Raw genomic sequence first — 15597 nt, 5'->3', positions numbered from 1 at the left:
AAAAAATAATTTCTTGCTATAAATTCTAATACTTTTAGAGGAGAAGTTTTAGGACCTATTAGCTCAGAGAAAGCTATTAATTCATCATACAATTCTACTGCATCAGTGTCAGCAGTGTTATCAGTACTGAGCGCTAAATGTAGGTCTTGGCACTGCTTCATGAGGTCTTCTTTGGAAAACTGATTTTTAATATTTCCAATATCGTATAAAAATTCGAAGTTTCACAATGACCATGCAACTGACAAAATCTTTCTTCAATGGAAGTTATAGCTACATCCAAAATACAATAGAAACATTCAACCTTAAACCTTTCGTTTGGATCGAGAATAGGATCATCATGAGCCTCATAACAAAACTGTCTTGTTTTTTTTCCGAGGACGAATGAATTTTTGAGGTGCAAACATTGGTTCAAAATCAAGATCCTCTGCTATTGTTGTTGCTTCTTTGACAGTTTCTTCAAATCCTTCATCTGAACGGTATTTTTTTAAATATTCCAGCGTTTTATTCAAAATCATCTTTGCCTCGGATATGTCTATGGTTATGTTCTGCATAACTTTGCTGGTCAAATTAATTTCGAATATTGTGCCAAATAACCATGCAACATGAAAATTGAAACTGCATCATTTTCTGAGCCAATGTTTCAGCTTCATGTAGAAATGAAGGATCATACGACAAGTCCTGGCTTATTTCGAATAGGGCATCGTAAATCTCTCCTGATGAATATCGGAATGGTCTAATAGTTTCTATCCTGCTTTCCTATCTAGTTTGACTCAGAGGTTTAAGTGTGAGTTTTTGTTCAAGATGCTTCTTCAAGACTGCCCAACGGTGTGTGGAAGCACTAAAAAAGTTGTAAATTGCTTGCACTGTGGTAAAATATGAAACGGCATCTTTAGATGATTTGGCGGCATCAGTGACAACCAGATTGAGTGAATGTGCATGGCAAGGAATGAAAAAAGCTCGATTGTTTAAATTCAATATTCTTTGCTGTACACCTGCATGTCGTCCTCGCATGTTTGAGCCATTATCGTACCCTTGGCCGCACATATTTTCTAAAGTTATTCCATATTGTTCCAATCTCTGTAGAATTACATCTGTGAGGGCTTTCCCAGTAGTTTCATTCAGTGGTATAAATTCTAGAAAGTGTTCACAAATCTTCACTTCTGCATTTTCATCAATTTTCAGAAATCGTAAAACTATTGACATTTGCTCAGTTTTGCTCAGATCTTGAGTACAATCAACTATAATTGAGTAATATTTGGCATGTTTCAAATTCGATAAAATTTCATTACGCACTCCATTAGAAATTAATTCTATTATCTCATTTTGTGTATTTTTACCCAAATAATGGGTGTGAATCTCTCCATCTTTCACTCTTCGTATATGCTCAGCCATAACATTATCAAATTTTGCCAATAACTCAACCAATTTTAAGAAATTTCCATTGTTATTCTCATATAAAATATCCGAGGATCCACGGAATGTGAGGCACTGTTTGGCTAGGAAATTAATGATTGCCAGTAAACGTTCCAACACTGCTTGCCAACATAGAATTTCTGAATTTAGTTGACGTTGCTGTACTGCATCGATTGTTGTACCGGTTTGACAGCTCAATCCAATTTGTCAATGAGCGTAAATGATTTTTTGATGTTTCATGTTCTTTCAAATGCTGATGCAAATTTTGCCAGTCATTAAAACCTGCAATTGCCAGAAAAATGTCCGAGTTACAGAACAGTTTGCAGCAAAAACAAAAAACTACATCTTTGGTCTGTGAATACACTAACCACGATCTATTAATTTGTTCCCCATTTTTCATTTTTTTCTTCATATTGGATGGCATAAATCGACAATTCAACTCATTAAATGGATATTCAAATGTAGGATCTAGTTTTGAAGGACCTTTTTTCACAATAATAATTCGCATTGTGTCAGTAATTATTGTCGGCCATGTACTTGGATAACAGTTCTTCATTTCTGGACTCTTCAGCTGAAGTAATAAATCTTTGGATGGATTGTGATTGTTCGTCTTTCTCAGTTAGTGAAGATAATCTTTGGTCAGATTGTTGTTCATCTTTATCAGTTGATAAAGGTAATCTTTGGTTCGATCGGTCTTCATCAGTTGATGAATAATCACCTTCAGTGCATTGCTGAGAGCTTTCTCCTTGATTGTCGACTTTTTTAAAATACTTTTTTGAAGTACGAGATAGTTTTTCTAATTCTTTTTGCCATTTCTCTCTTTGTTGCCAGTAAGCAGCACCAGAAAATCATTTTCGTTTTTGTCCCAGCATTTTAGCCCTATAACCACTGGCACCAACGCAAAACGGAAATTAGCGTGAATGGTGCCGATAGGGCAGCACAGTACACACACGTAATCGTGATTTGATATTTTTCACGTCACACTCCTATTGCACTACTGTACTTGCCGTAGGTAAGGCGCTAGTCATTGGGGTGAGAGCACTCCCCACGAGCTCGGATACACACTGGACCCAGCCCTGCTGGCATTTTCCCAGCGCTGAGGCTGCCCAGCTGGGAGCCCGAGGGGCATGCAATGGAGAGAGCTCTGTGGCTGGAGGAGCCAAGGAAGAGGTGCTGAGCTTGCTGGGCAGATGCTGCCCCTCTCTGCCAGGTTGCTCGCCCCCTGCAGGAGGGGAGGCAGAAGGAGACTCCAGGCACTGGAGTGCTGTGAGGGGCTGGGGAGGGAGGCAGCAGCCTCTAGGGCTCCAGCAGGCAGAAGCTCCCCAGGGATCCTGGGGACACTCCCGCCTGGCCCGACTCTTACCTTGCTGTGGATCAGGCCTGAGGTGGAATCATCTTCGGTCACCGCCGCTCCCAGGGTCAGGGGTTGGGGCTGCTGCTGTATCCTAGCCCTGCTCATCCTTGGGCTTCGCCTTGGCCCTGACATGAGCTGGGCTCAGCCTGGGCTGCGGCTCCTCAGAGCAGTCAATATAGTACATTTTGCAAACAATAAACTTGCTCAGGGGAAAAAAAGGTTAGGTTAAAAAAAATTAGTGTCATTCTAACACTGGGATCCAAAGTCACACTTTTAGCACTGTTACATTTTACATGTGGTAGACTGACTTTTACATATTTGAACACTTCTTTTAGTGGCTTCCTGATTATACATAAATATAATTGTAAATGTTTACACTTTTTTTAAGTATAGGAGTGACATTGGACTGTAGTCAGTGTTGTGCTGTTCTTCCATGGTAAGAAAGGACAACAAACACTTTTCAAGGAAATATTCTATTGCTCATTTCAAGAGAAAAATCAACAGTTAACATGTTTTCTACTGATCATTTTTGAACAATGTAGGAATAGTCCTGTGACAGATAGGGCAACTTTTTGCAATGTCTTTGGGAGACTATATTATATTAAGTGTGTGAATTATTTTTGTATCATTGTGGGCCAGGGATTGTATGCACTGCATGAGTGGGGGAAGGTTATCAAGCTGCTCCAGGAAGTGAAAACAGTAGGGGATGATCAAGGCAAATTCACATGAACTTGAACAGCTTTTAAGGGAGTATTGCTCATGAAATAGGAAATGAACAAGATCCCATTGTCTCCAAAGTGCTATCTTTGTTTTGTTTCTTTTATTCAAAGTAAAAGATAAGACCTAATTTCCTTCTCTGGCAGCCAACCAGACAATTTGGCAGTCTCCCAAAGTGAATACTTTTGAAGGGAAATTAAACTAACCCCCTATAACAACTGATCAGAACAATGTATGTGGAGGGAAGGAAAGGATAAGGGGTGGGGGGGTATCACATGAACTCTTCTAAACAATGGAAGAAAAGTTCTGTTGACTTAGGGTTGGATTATGATACCCTTACTTATAGTGAATCAGTGGAACTACTTGTGGATTAAAAGATGTTGCTTAACAATATTAAAAAAGGGTATCAGAATCTATACTTTGTGGAGTACAAATGACATATCAACATCCTATCAGGAAAGTGACCATGTGGTCCTATAGGAGGTGGAATTAAACTTCACATAGCACTCATGCTTTAAACACAAACATAATTAAGACATCATCAATTAAATACCTTTTCAAATTTGATTGGAAAACTGAGATTCAGTTTCCTACATCTCCAAATGCTAGTTTGTTCCTTAACTGAGAAACATAAATTGTTCCTTAGTTTGTGAATATGCTAAAGATAGTGCCCCAAACATCTCTAACTTATATTTGAAGGATACAGAAAATCAGAATGTGATCTTGATGCTGTAATTCTGATGATCTTGAAACTAATGCAATTTAATTATAGAAATAACTAAAAATCAATTTGTGTCCAACTTGCTTATTAGCTATTACTTAAGTTCATAAAACCTTTGATGCCATGAAGTTAGATGATCACTTCCCAACACTGGTATTTTCAATTACTATAAGAAATGGTTTCTTTTCTATGAAACTGATTTCATGCCTTTTGGCTATTTCTAATTTATTTTTTCCCCCAACTATCAAGATTCGGATTGCAGAAGCTATTACAGGAGGGCTTCTCTCCAAGGTGCATGTCATTCACATCAGGACACATGCAGCAGCCTGTCACCCATGAAAAGTGCTCTCAGCGTGCAAGAAAAAGAACTAAGGTATTGTACTTAGTAAAATCAAACATGTAGAGTGGCATTTATTGTCACTGGATAGCATTTAGTGTGTGTGTGTATGATATAATCAAGGATATAATCTGCAATTTATGTAAGGCCTTATGTTTCCATCATTAGGGTGATAGATTATAGGGATCTGCTATTCTCCCTATCAGTAGGAAGGTCAGGAAACCTACAGTATGGAACAGAAGTGTCTCCATAAAGCAATTAGGACTGTCAAGCAATTAAAAAAATTAATCACAATTAATCGCACGATTAATTGCACTATTAAACAATAATAGAATATAATTTATTTAAATTATTTTTGATGTTTTCTACATTTTCAAATATATTGATTTCAAATACAACACAGAGTACAAAGTGTACAGTGCTCACTTTATATTTATTTTTGATTACAAGTATTTGCACTGTAAGAAAACAAAAGAAATAGTATTTTTCAATTCACCTAATACAAGTATTGTAGTGCAATCTCTTTAGCATGAAAGTTGAACTTAAAATTGCAGAATTATGTACAATAAAACTGCATTCAAAAATAAAACAAGGTAATCTTGTTAAGCCTGCAAGTCCATTCAGTCATAAGAACATAAGAAGGGTCGTACTGGGTCAGACCAAAGGTCCATCCAGCCCAGTATCCTGTCTACTGACAGTGGCCAATGCCAGGTGCCCCAGAGGGAGTGAATCTATGATCAAGTGATCTCTCTCCTGCCGTCTATCACCACCCTCTGACAAACAGAGGCTAGGGACACCATTCCTTCCCCATCCTGGCAAATAGCCATTAATGGACTTCACCTCCATGAATTTATCCAGTACTCTTTTAAACCCTGTTATAGTCCTAGCCTTCACAACCTCCTCAGGTAAGGAGTTCCACAAGTTGACTGTGCGCTGTGTGAAGAAGAGCAGTCCTACTTCTTGTTTAGCTAATCGCTCAGACAAATGTAAAAAGTTTGTTTACATTTGAAGGATATAATGTTGCCCGCTTCTGGTTTACAGCGTCAACTGAAAATAAGAACAGGCATTCTCATGGCACTGTTGTAGTCGGCGTCGCAAGATATTTACGTGCCAAATGCGCTAAAGATTCATATGTCCCTTCAACCACCATTCCAGGGGAGATGTGTCCATACTGATGACGGGTTCTGCTCAATGACGATCCAAAGCAGTGCAGACTGACATGTTCATTTTCATTATCTGAGTCAGATGCCACCAGCAGAAGGTTGATTTTCTTTTTTGGTGGTTCGGGTTCTGTAGTTTCTGCATTGGAGTGTTGCTCTTTTAAGACTTCTGAACGCATGCTCCATACCACGTCCCTCTCAGATTTTGGAAGGCACTTCAGATTCTTTAACCTTGAGTCAAGTGCTTTAGCTATCTTTAGAAATCTCACATTGGTACCTTACTTGCGGTTTGTGAAATCTGCAGTGAAAGTATTCTTAAAATGAACAATGTGTGCTGGGTCATCCTCTGAGACTGCTATAACATGAAATATATGGCAGAATGCGGGTAAAACAGAGCAGAGGACATACAATTTTCACCCAAGGAGTTCAGTCACAAATTTAATTAACACATTATTTTTTTTAAATGAGCGTCATCAGCATGGAAGCATGTCCTCTGGAATGGTGGCCAAAGCATGAAGGGCATATGAAAGTTTAGCATATCTGACATGTAAATACTTTGCAATGCCAGCTACGAAAGTGCCACACAAATGCCTTTTCTCACTTTCTTGTGACACTATAAACAAGAAGAGGGCAGCATTATCTCCTGTAAATGTAAACAAACGTGTTTGTCTTAGCAATTGGCTGAACAAGAAGTAGGACTGAGTGGACTTGTAGGCTCTGAAGTTTTACATTGTTATGTTTTTGAGTGCAGTTATGTAACAAAACAAAATATACATTTGTAAGTTCCATTTTCACAGCAAAGAGATTGCACTACAGAACTTGTATGAAGTGAATTGAAAAATACTAATTTTTTGTTTATAATTTTTACAGTGCAAATATTTGTAATAAAAATAATATACACTTTGATTTAAAATACAAAATACAATATACATGAAAATGTAGAAAAACATCCAAAATATTTAATAAATTTCAACTGGTATTCTATTGTTTAACAGCATGATTAAAATAGTGATTAATTGTGATTAATTTTTCTGAGTTAACTGCGATTAACTGACAGCCCTAAAAGCAATACTATACTTTTGCAACATCCTGATTTCTTAATATGCACACCATAGACAGCGGATCCTCAGTGGTCTGCAGTGGGGGTGCAGTCTGTGAAAATATAGGAGTTAAAGATAATCCAGCTTTTCACATGGGACCTATTTTTTAACTTCCTATAGAATAAAAATATTGCCTAATACTATTGCCTGAAGCAGCAATAAAATATGGATGGGTGGTGTTCATAGAAAACAGCATAGGTTCATACTTGTGTGATATGAATGACAAAACCCTTTCATACATTTTTTTCAATGACATTTTTACATTTCAGAATTAGAGCATCCTAAAGGTTGTACAATTGATTAGCTTCTCTATGTACTTTGATAGAGGAGAATTACTAAAAGTAATTTCTCTCCCATAAAATTGGTTTTGCAATTCAGCAGCTCCTTTTCTCCCATGTATAATTAGACCTCAGTTTTATACTCTGTAGGGGTATGTAAATCAAAAATGGAGTGAGCTTTAAAATATGTAGGCACAATACAGACTGAACACAGTCAAAGTGCATACCGATATTCAGTCATAATACAAGGACAGATGGAATTTTGGGTCCTGTTAATTTTACTGTTTAACAAAGGCCAAATCCTGAAGTCTTTAGTCCTTCCTCACTGAAATCATTGAGGGGTGAAAGCTTGGTTCCTATTGACTTCAGTGGGACCAGGATTTCACCCTGAGAGTTTTGCTTTAGGGAAGAGTTAATGATGATAAAAGTACAAGATCACTTCTGATTTCTTGGTATACACAAAAAGTCCACTGAAATCAATGAGAGGTTTTATTTATATAAGGAATACAGGATCAGGCTCTAAGTACTTACAGGCACACATCTTGACATAGAAAATTTCAGCCCTAGCAGTTAAAGTTTGTTAAAGTTATAAGCTACTTGAAAACAGGGTCTAATCATGGGAAATGTCAGGTAACCTTAACCATAGGCATCACTGTACACCATCCATAATATATCTCATTTTTATCTCAGTGAAATTAAACATTTAAAATACATCTGATGAATCAGAACCATATCTGAATCAGGTCAAATCATTTTGCAGGATTTTAGCTGCTTATTTCTCACTGATTTCACTAGAGTTCCTTGGTTAAAACTCTGCAACAGGGAACCATTGGACGCAGTTGGGAGTGACTCCTGTTATGTGATTGGGAGGGTTCCCTTCAGAAACCTGACCACAGGGGCTAGGAAATAAAGTTTCCATTTCCTGCCAGCACTCCTGTGTGTGAGGACCTCCTTGTTACAAACACTATTGGACTACCAGGGACTACTATCCTAAGGATCCTATACATCATGACTTATCTTCATCACAGTTACTATATAACAGAGGATTTACCCTAGCTTTACACCACATTGTGCTTCTATGAACACCAGGGCCAGGGCCCTGGAAACTGGAGAACTATGGCACTAGAAAGCTGCTGCAACTATCCCTTTACAAAGGCCTTGGAAGTAGCCAGATCATTTGCCCTCAGGAGCTGCAGAAATTACAGTGCTACAATATTTAAATAAGCAAATTTGATTTCAATGTAAATACCCATATCTAGTAAGTGAAAGCAACTCAGTAGCAACCTCTGCACTTCCCTGACCCAGCAGCTATGATTGTAATCAACCTTTATGTTGGTCTTGCAATAGTGGGGTGGAGGCTCCTTATTCCTTCCTCTTACTGCATGGCCATATAAGGAGTAGTCACAGTCTAGCCCCGAGTTATGAATAGGGCCCTACCAAATTCATGGACGTATCATAGACCATGAAATAAGCCCTCTCCTGTGAAATCTAGCTATTGGAGGGAAGACAGAGGGGCAGCCCTGGCCCTTCCTGCACCCGGAGGAGGTATCCGGAGGTGAGGCTGATCTCCCCTGAAAGCAGACAGGCAGGGGAAGAGCAAGTCCTGTCCCTCCCCAGCCTGGCTGGAACTAGCAGCTAGGAGCCCCCGGCTGGAGCACTCCCAGCAGCACAGGGTTGGTCAGACCCACCTCCCCATCCAGGATCCTCCTCCGGCTGCAGGAAGCGCCATGGCTGCTGCCTTCAAAGCCCAGCTCTGGCAGTGTAGAAGTGAGGATGGCAATCCTGCAACTGCCCTACAACAGATTTGAGCCCCCCCCTCCACAACCCTCTTTTGGGTCAGGACCCCCACGGTTACAAAACATCATCATAACACAAGAACTAGGGGTCACCAAATGAAATTAATAGGCAGCAGGTTTAAAACAAACAAAAGGAAGTATTTCTTCACACAACGCACGTTCAACCTGTGGAACTCTCTGCCAGAGGATGTTGTGAAGGCCAAGACTATAACAGGGTTCAAAAAAGAACTATATACATTCATGGAGGATAGGTCCATCAATGGCCATTAGCCAGGATGGGCAGGGATGGGCTCCCTAGCCTCTGTTTGCCAGAAGCTGGGATTGGGCAACAGGGGATGAATCACTTGGTAATTACCTGTTCTGTTCATTCCCTCTAAAGCACCTGGCATTGGCAACTGTTAGAAGACAGGATACTGGGCTAGATGGACCTTTGGTCTGACCCAGTATGGCCATTCTTATGTAACACTGTGAAATTGCAGATGTAAACATCTGAAAATATAAATTGACTTATTTTTCAAATACTATGGCTGTGAAATTGACCAGAATGGACCATGAATTTGGTAGGGCCCTAGTTATGAAAGAAGCCTGTATAAAAGTGAAAAAACATACAATACAAGGCATACAAATTCCAGACCCTGCCTCAAACTTCAAACTATACCCCAGTCCATCAAAGGGAAATGCGTCATAAGAACAGTGGATTTTGCAAATATTTGCTTTATGTCTATATGTTATATAAACTTCTGTACTGTATAAGATAACAGTTAATAGTCAGAGCAATAAGATACTAAATTGCAAAGCCCAGAGCAGCATAAAATTGAAAAGCACTAATGGAACAGTCCTGGGTTTATTTTCCTCTATATTTTCAAAAGTCGAGAATCCTACTTGATGTAAGTGTTGCAGATAATAGAAATGCACAAATTAGTTCAAGCTTGTTTCTAGGAACAGAAATTGATTTTGAAGTTGTCTGTAGTGCAACTGTGCTTGACACTCACAGGGCGTTAATTAGATGACAGAATTTATTTTAATAATACATATAGATTTGTGCTTCCAGCATATTTTACCTATGATTTGCTGATCCTTGACCAGAATCTGTGTTGCAATGTATATGTCACAAAAAGCCCTGCTAACTGTTATTTTTCCTGCTACGTTAGCTTTGGTGCCTTGTGGGAGTTAAACCCACATGACCAGGGTCTGGTAGAAAGGGGCAGGTTCTCTTCTGCTTTGCTTATCGTATAGGGGTGGGGAGGAGGAAGACACCAGGGATCCAGTTTTGGCTCCCCGATTCTCAGGGCCATTCCTGAACATGCTTAGAGCTGCTTCCAGAGATTTCCAAGTTCTACCTCTGGCATAGGTCTTTAATGAATCCTATACCAGTGGAGAATTGCGTTGCTGAGCAGAGCTCAGATACACCTATTCCCTCCCTTGATTTCCTGTCCATCCTGGAAGTGTGATACCAGGACTTACTGCAGCATGGATGCACCAGCAAAGAGTTTTTCCCTTTGACAGGGGAATTCCCTGCTGGACATTTGCAGCTCATCTAACTGGCACAACAGAGCTGTAACCCATCTTCAGAATCTGGCTCTATGTGCTAAGTTTGGTAGTTTTTTTTTTAAAGAAATACATAAAAGAGATTAGCATCTTTTATTAGAGCATGGATAGGCTTACCTCCCTCCTCCTTCCCAGCAATCAGCCAACATGCCTTATTCCCAACCTTGACAGAACACCACTAGAAATGAGATCACTCAGTTCTCAGCCTCTCAGCTAAAACTGCCAGCAAGGTTACAGATTAGTATTTGTTGTGGTGCTAGCTTTTGTGGCCTGTTATCCATGGAAAAATACTGAATCCACCAGCCTCTTTCAAATGGGCCACTAAACGGTCATCCGTTGGCACACCTGCAATCACTAGAAGAGCTGCTTAGTCAATATTTATTGGATAATTTATTTGACATTATTTCTTATATAAAATATCTGATGAATGTTTGTTCAATTATTCACCTGTCTCTAGTCACTGCCAATCTGTTTATCTCTTTCACTAAAAAATGTGATGAATCTTAAAAACAGAAAATATGTAGATATTTTGTTCTGTGTATAGCTTGGTGCTGTTTACTCTCCTTTCTAATTAAATAGCAGAGGGACTGCATTTAACTTTGAAAAATGTATGCACAGTGGTACTTTCTAGTGTTGTATTTTATCATTGATCTATGCACATTTCTAGGGCCAAGTTCTGCTCTCAAGTATACCTACCCAGCTCCAAATGACTTCCCAAAATAAGGTCAACTTGGGCAGCAGCTTCCCAAAAGTGTCTCATGCTGGCAGTTTGAGTTTCTGTCTGCAAAGAAGTTTCTTTGATAGAAGTTCATTTTGCATAATTTTGAATGGCTGAAGTATGATTCCAAGTTTGGTATGCTGTTATGGAACTGTCAGAGCAGACAGTTTTCATGAATGAGGGGCTATTAGCAATATGTTTTGAGGTAATTTAAGTGAACAAGCCCAAGATTTTATTTTGCAGTGTTTTTGTAGCCATGTTGGTCTCAGGATGTTAGAGAGACAAGGTGGGTGAGGTAATCTCTGATATTTGGATCAACTTCTGTTTGTGAAAGAGACACGCTTTTGAACGTACAGAAAGCTCTGTGACTCTAATCTCCAACAATTCTGTCTCTTCTTTGCGAGTTGAATAAATGTTTCTTTATTTAAAGTGCGGTTATTGACTGTTCTGGCTTGTAAGACCTTTAACTCTGTACCCGAGTCAGGTTCTCAGTTAAAGCTGTGGACCACAGAGTCCAGGGCCGGTTCCAGGGTTTTTGCCGCCCCAAGTGGCACAAAAAAAAAAAAAAAGCCGCGATCCGAGCAGGAGTGAAGGACCGTGCCGAATGGCCACCGAATAGCTGGACGTGCCACCCTCTGGAGTGGCCACCCCAAGCATCTGCTTGGCAAACTGGTGCCTACAGCTGGCCCTGACAGGGTCCCAACATATAGAATGAAGTCAGCAATTTGATTGTAACTATACCAAAGTCTGAGAAAGGAGACAAGTCTTGAGGGGATCACTCCTGCCATTGCATCTAATGGTGATCTCTACAGTTGCTACAGGGTATTCAATCTCCTCTTTGACTACAAAGTATTTACTTAGACAGATTGACACATTTTTTGGATTTCTGCCAGAGAGGAAAATTAGTTCTTATCTGTTTGCTTTGAACAAGCAATACGACTGTGGAATAAATATATGATAAAGATAACTCCATGGGTCCCTGCTCCCTGCTTCTTAACAGGTGTTTCCCCTCTTTTCAGTCCATTTTAACATAGGAAAGACATACTTTATGGGCACTTGACACTGTCAAAAAGATATTTGTACAGAAGAAGGATACAGTTGGAAAACTCATTAAGAAATATACGGAGTATCGACAATTGGCATGTGTAGTGCTCTCAGGCACTCTGTGTTGAAGCCAAGTGCTTGATGGACACTCTCACGGGAGGGGTAACTCAGACATGAAAATAAAGAAAATTACGTTTAACACACAAGTTTTGCAGTCACTCAAAGACATGGATAACCAGCTTAAGATGCATAAACATTGACAGCTGCCTCCTCCTATGAAGTACACACCCTTTTCAGGTGGAGCAAAGAGAAAAAATATCGTCTCTGAACACTGTTAGGGAATAAGTGAGTTAATGAAAAGATCATTTAGTTCTCAGATACAGTCAATAACAAGTGTGCAGGCACAGGATGTTACAGAGTGATCCTGGGCCTGTTTACACTGGTTAACACATTCTTGATCAACATTCGTGGAAAATATAGGTGATAGCTGCCAGTGATGTGGCATCCGAGAGCTGTCTCCTATGTATTTTCTTAGTACATGTCCAATCATTAGCATGTCATCTGGCTGACACCTAATTTCCTGCAGAGATATGAGCCTCCCTGAACAGATTTAGCTAAAGGAACAGTCTGAGCCTCCATATCCAATGCTACAGAGCCCTGAATTTCCCCTGATTATGACAGATAATTGCATTAAGTTTAAAGAAGTGGGCTGTAGTCCACGAAAGCTTATGCTCTAATAAATTTGTTAGTCTCTAAGGTGCCACAAGTACTCCTGTTCTTTTTGCGGATACAGACTAACACGACTGCTACTCTGAAACCTGTCATTAAGTTTAAATGCACTTTTGGAATTGATCACTCCATATGGGCATCCAAAATACAAAAAACTAATTCAAAAACTGTATTCCAAACATCAGTGAGCAAGAAAAGAAGAATAATCATAATGAAATTGATTAATGCAGGATAAAGCTTACTGTTTATTCAAAGTAAGTGCATTTGGACAAAGACTGAAGATACATAAGTGAAGAAAACACAAGAAAGTGGGGAATTGCATTAGACTGGGTTTTCTATATGATTTTGTTGAGCCTAAAATGGAGTTGCACTCTGGAACACGCACACTATCTCTGGAGCAAGGTCTGCTCTTAATTCCAATAGTGTAAATATGGAGTAATGTCCCTGAGGCCATTGGTCTCAGATACATACTAGAATATTGTGCCCCTGTAAGATATGGTGCTACTTGAGTTTTGCTGCAGCAACTTTTCAAAGATTTCAGTGTGTATCTAGGAATGAAAGGCACCATCTGCACAATATATACAGAGGAATGGGAAAGAGAAAAAAAGTGGAATGGGAAATATTTTTATTTAGAGCATTGAGGAACAGTGGATCGACCCGCTGTAGGTAATTTTAAGTTTCCAAATAACTTGAAATAGGTGTAACTGATGACTGTGATAAGAAATTGAATTATTGTGGCTTATATGAAGGTATATACAATTAGAAATTAGATTTTCCTTTTATACATTATACATATTTTTATAGATGTCTGTTTAGTGTATGAATAAAATATTTCTGAATATTTTGAGTGCATTTTGCTAGTGAGGGTATTTGGCAGTTCATAATAAGTGTGTATATTTTTCTGAGCACTTGTAGTTGTGATTATTGCTTACAGACCAGTGATTCCTTCCTATAGATTTTTGTGGCATCCAGAGAATGAAATTACATATTTATACTTTTAAAATGAAAACTCAGTTTTGCATACTGTTACATTTTTTAAATGCTTTGAATGGCTTTCTGTCTGCAATTTGAGATTTCTCAAAAGACACATACATTTACATACAAATCAAATGAAAGATCACTAAGAAGTACTAGGTGCTTGATAACACCAAGGGAGCATTACAGTATTCACTGTGTATGAGAGCAACTTTCCATATCTGAATTTACAGCTAAGAACCATAGATTGATAGCTAACATAGTGTAACTAATTAACATTTGCTATAGAAATCAGAACATAAGTAAACCATATGGGAGAAAGAATTTTAGTTTTGCTGTATGCTATATGACTCTTTATTACGTTAGTTATGGTCTCACAGATCCTTAAAGAAAAAGAGAAGAGTTGTTAAAGTTTAAGTGCTACTTTTAAAAATGTTTTTGTCTTTTACTCCCCAAATAGAATTCACATTAAATCATAGATGCAAACTATTTTATTTAGCATCCAAATATTTAATATGCTCCATATTACACTGTGCACCATACATGTCATAAACTAGTGACTTACTTACATGACTTAAGATGCCAGGATCACACTCTTTGGACAAGACTAATATTGGATGCTGATATATTGGTGTATATCCAAAGTAATGCCATGGACATCAATGGAGTTATTCTGACTTTACACCAAAATAGTTAATAACAGAATGGCCTATAATTTGGAACACATGAGCAATGGAGAATAGCACAGTGAATGTTAGTGCTTCAGGTATTTGTATGCTGATTCTTCAGGAAATATATGTGTTTAAGTAACTGATTTGTATTTTAAAATAAAATAATACCTTTCATGAGCTTCATTTCTGTGCTATCATATCCAGCAGGCAATATATACATCTGTGATTTTAGAAGCACAGGTGACTAATATTTTAATACTTAGCAGCTTTGAATTGTTACTGCAGAGAAACAATGGTAGCAGGGACAATATTACATTAATTTAAACATAAAGGTAATGAAAAATTGTATTTTCTTTAAAAACTGTCTGACATTTATATATTCTATCAACTAGGTAGGTATGTTAGACCAAAAATTAAATAGTCTATTCCGCGTGCTGTGTTAGTAATTTGAAACACATGAGTACTGGAAAATGGTACAATGAATGCAGGTGCTCTAAATAATTATATGGTGTTTACTCTGAAAATATATTTTTAGTTGAGTTGCATTTTGTTATGGCAAGAAGCCTTTTTATTATTAATTTGAGTTAGTCAGTCCACAAGTAGTGTTCACAGAATAAAATAAAGACTTTCATTAAACTAGGAATTAGCCAGTTCTCTGTGTCACAGTTAGGGGGACACTGACCCAGATCCACAAAGGCCACTTAGGTGCCTAACCCACAGACTTGGAGTATGTCTACACTTTGATGCTGGGATGTGATTTCCAGCTCAAGGAGACATACCCATGCTAGCTCTGATCGAGCTACTATGCTAAAAATAAATTGTAGCCACAGCAGTACGAAGAGCTAGCTTCCCCGAGTACATACCTAATGTCTTTGATGGACATACGTGATGCCGCTTGCTGGCAGACAGGATTGAACCAGGGATCTCTGGAGCTTAGTGCATGAGCCTCTACCAGATGAGCTAAAAGCCAACTAGCTGTTAGCTAAGGCTGTAGAGCAAACTCATTAATCTCTCTCTCTAAGTGGTCTCAGTGCCT

The 15597-nt window shown here is 38.7% G+C and overlaps 1 protein-coding gene across 1 annotated transcript in view; it reads left to right on the top strand.

The window, feature by feature from the left end:
* LOC117883647 (protein unc-13 homolog A-like) overlaps positions 1-15597 on the top strand; it is a 77894-nt gene that overhangs the window by 33730 nt on the left and 28567 nt on the right. The window contains exon 6 of the mRNA XM_034783192.1: positions 4455-4578. Coding sequence (XP_034639083.1) covers positions 4455-4578 — 124 coding nt within the window. The remainder of the gene's footprint in view (positions 1-4454; positions 4579-15597) is intronic.

The sequence above is a fragment of the Trachemys scripta genome, chromosome 10 (genome assembly GCF_013100865.1).
Source record: "Trachemys scripta elegans isolate TJP31775 chromosome 10, CAS_Tse_1.0, whole genome shotgun sequence".
NCBI lineage: Eukaryota > Metazoa > Chordata > Testudines > Emydidae > Trachemys > Trachemys scripta.
The sequence above is the reverse complement of the archived record's forward strand: the minus strand, read 5'-3'. Positions and strand labels throughout refer to the sequence as shown.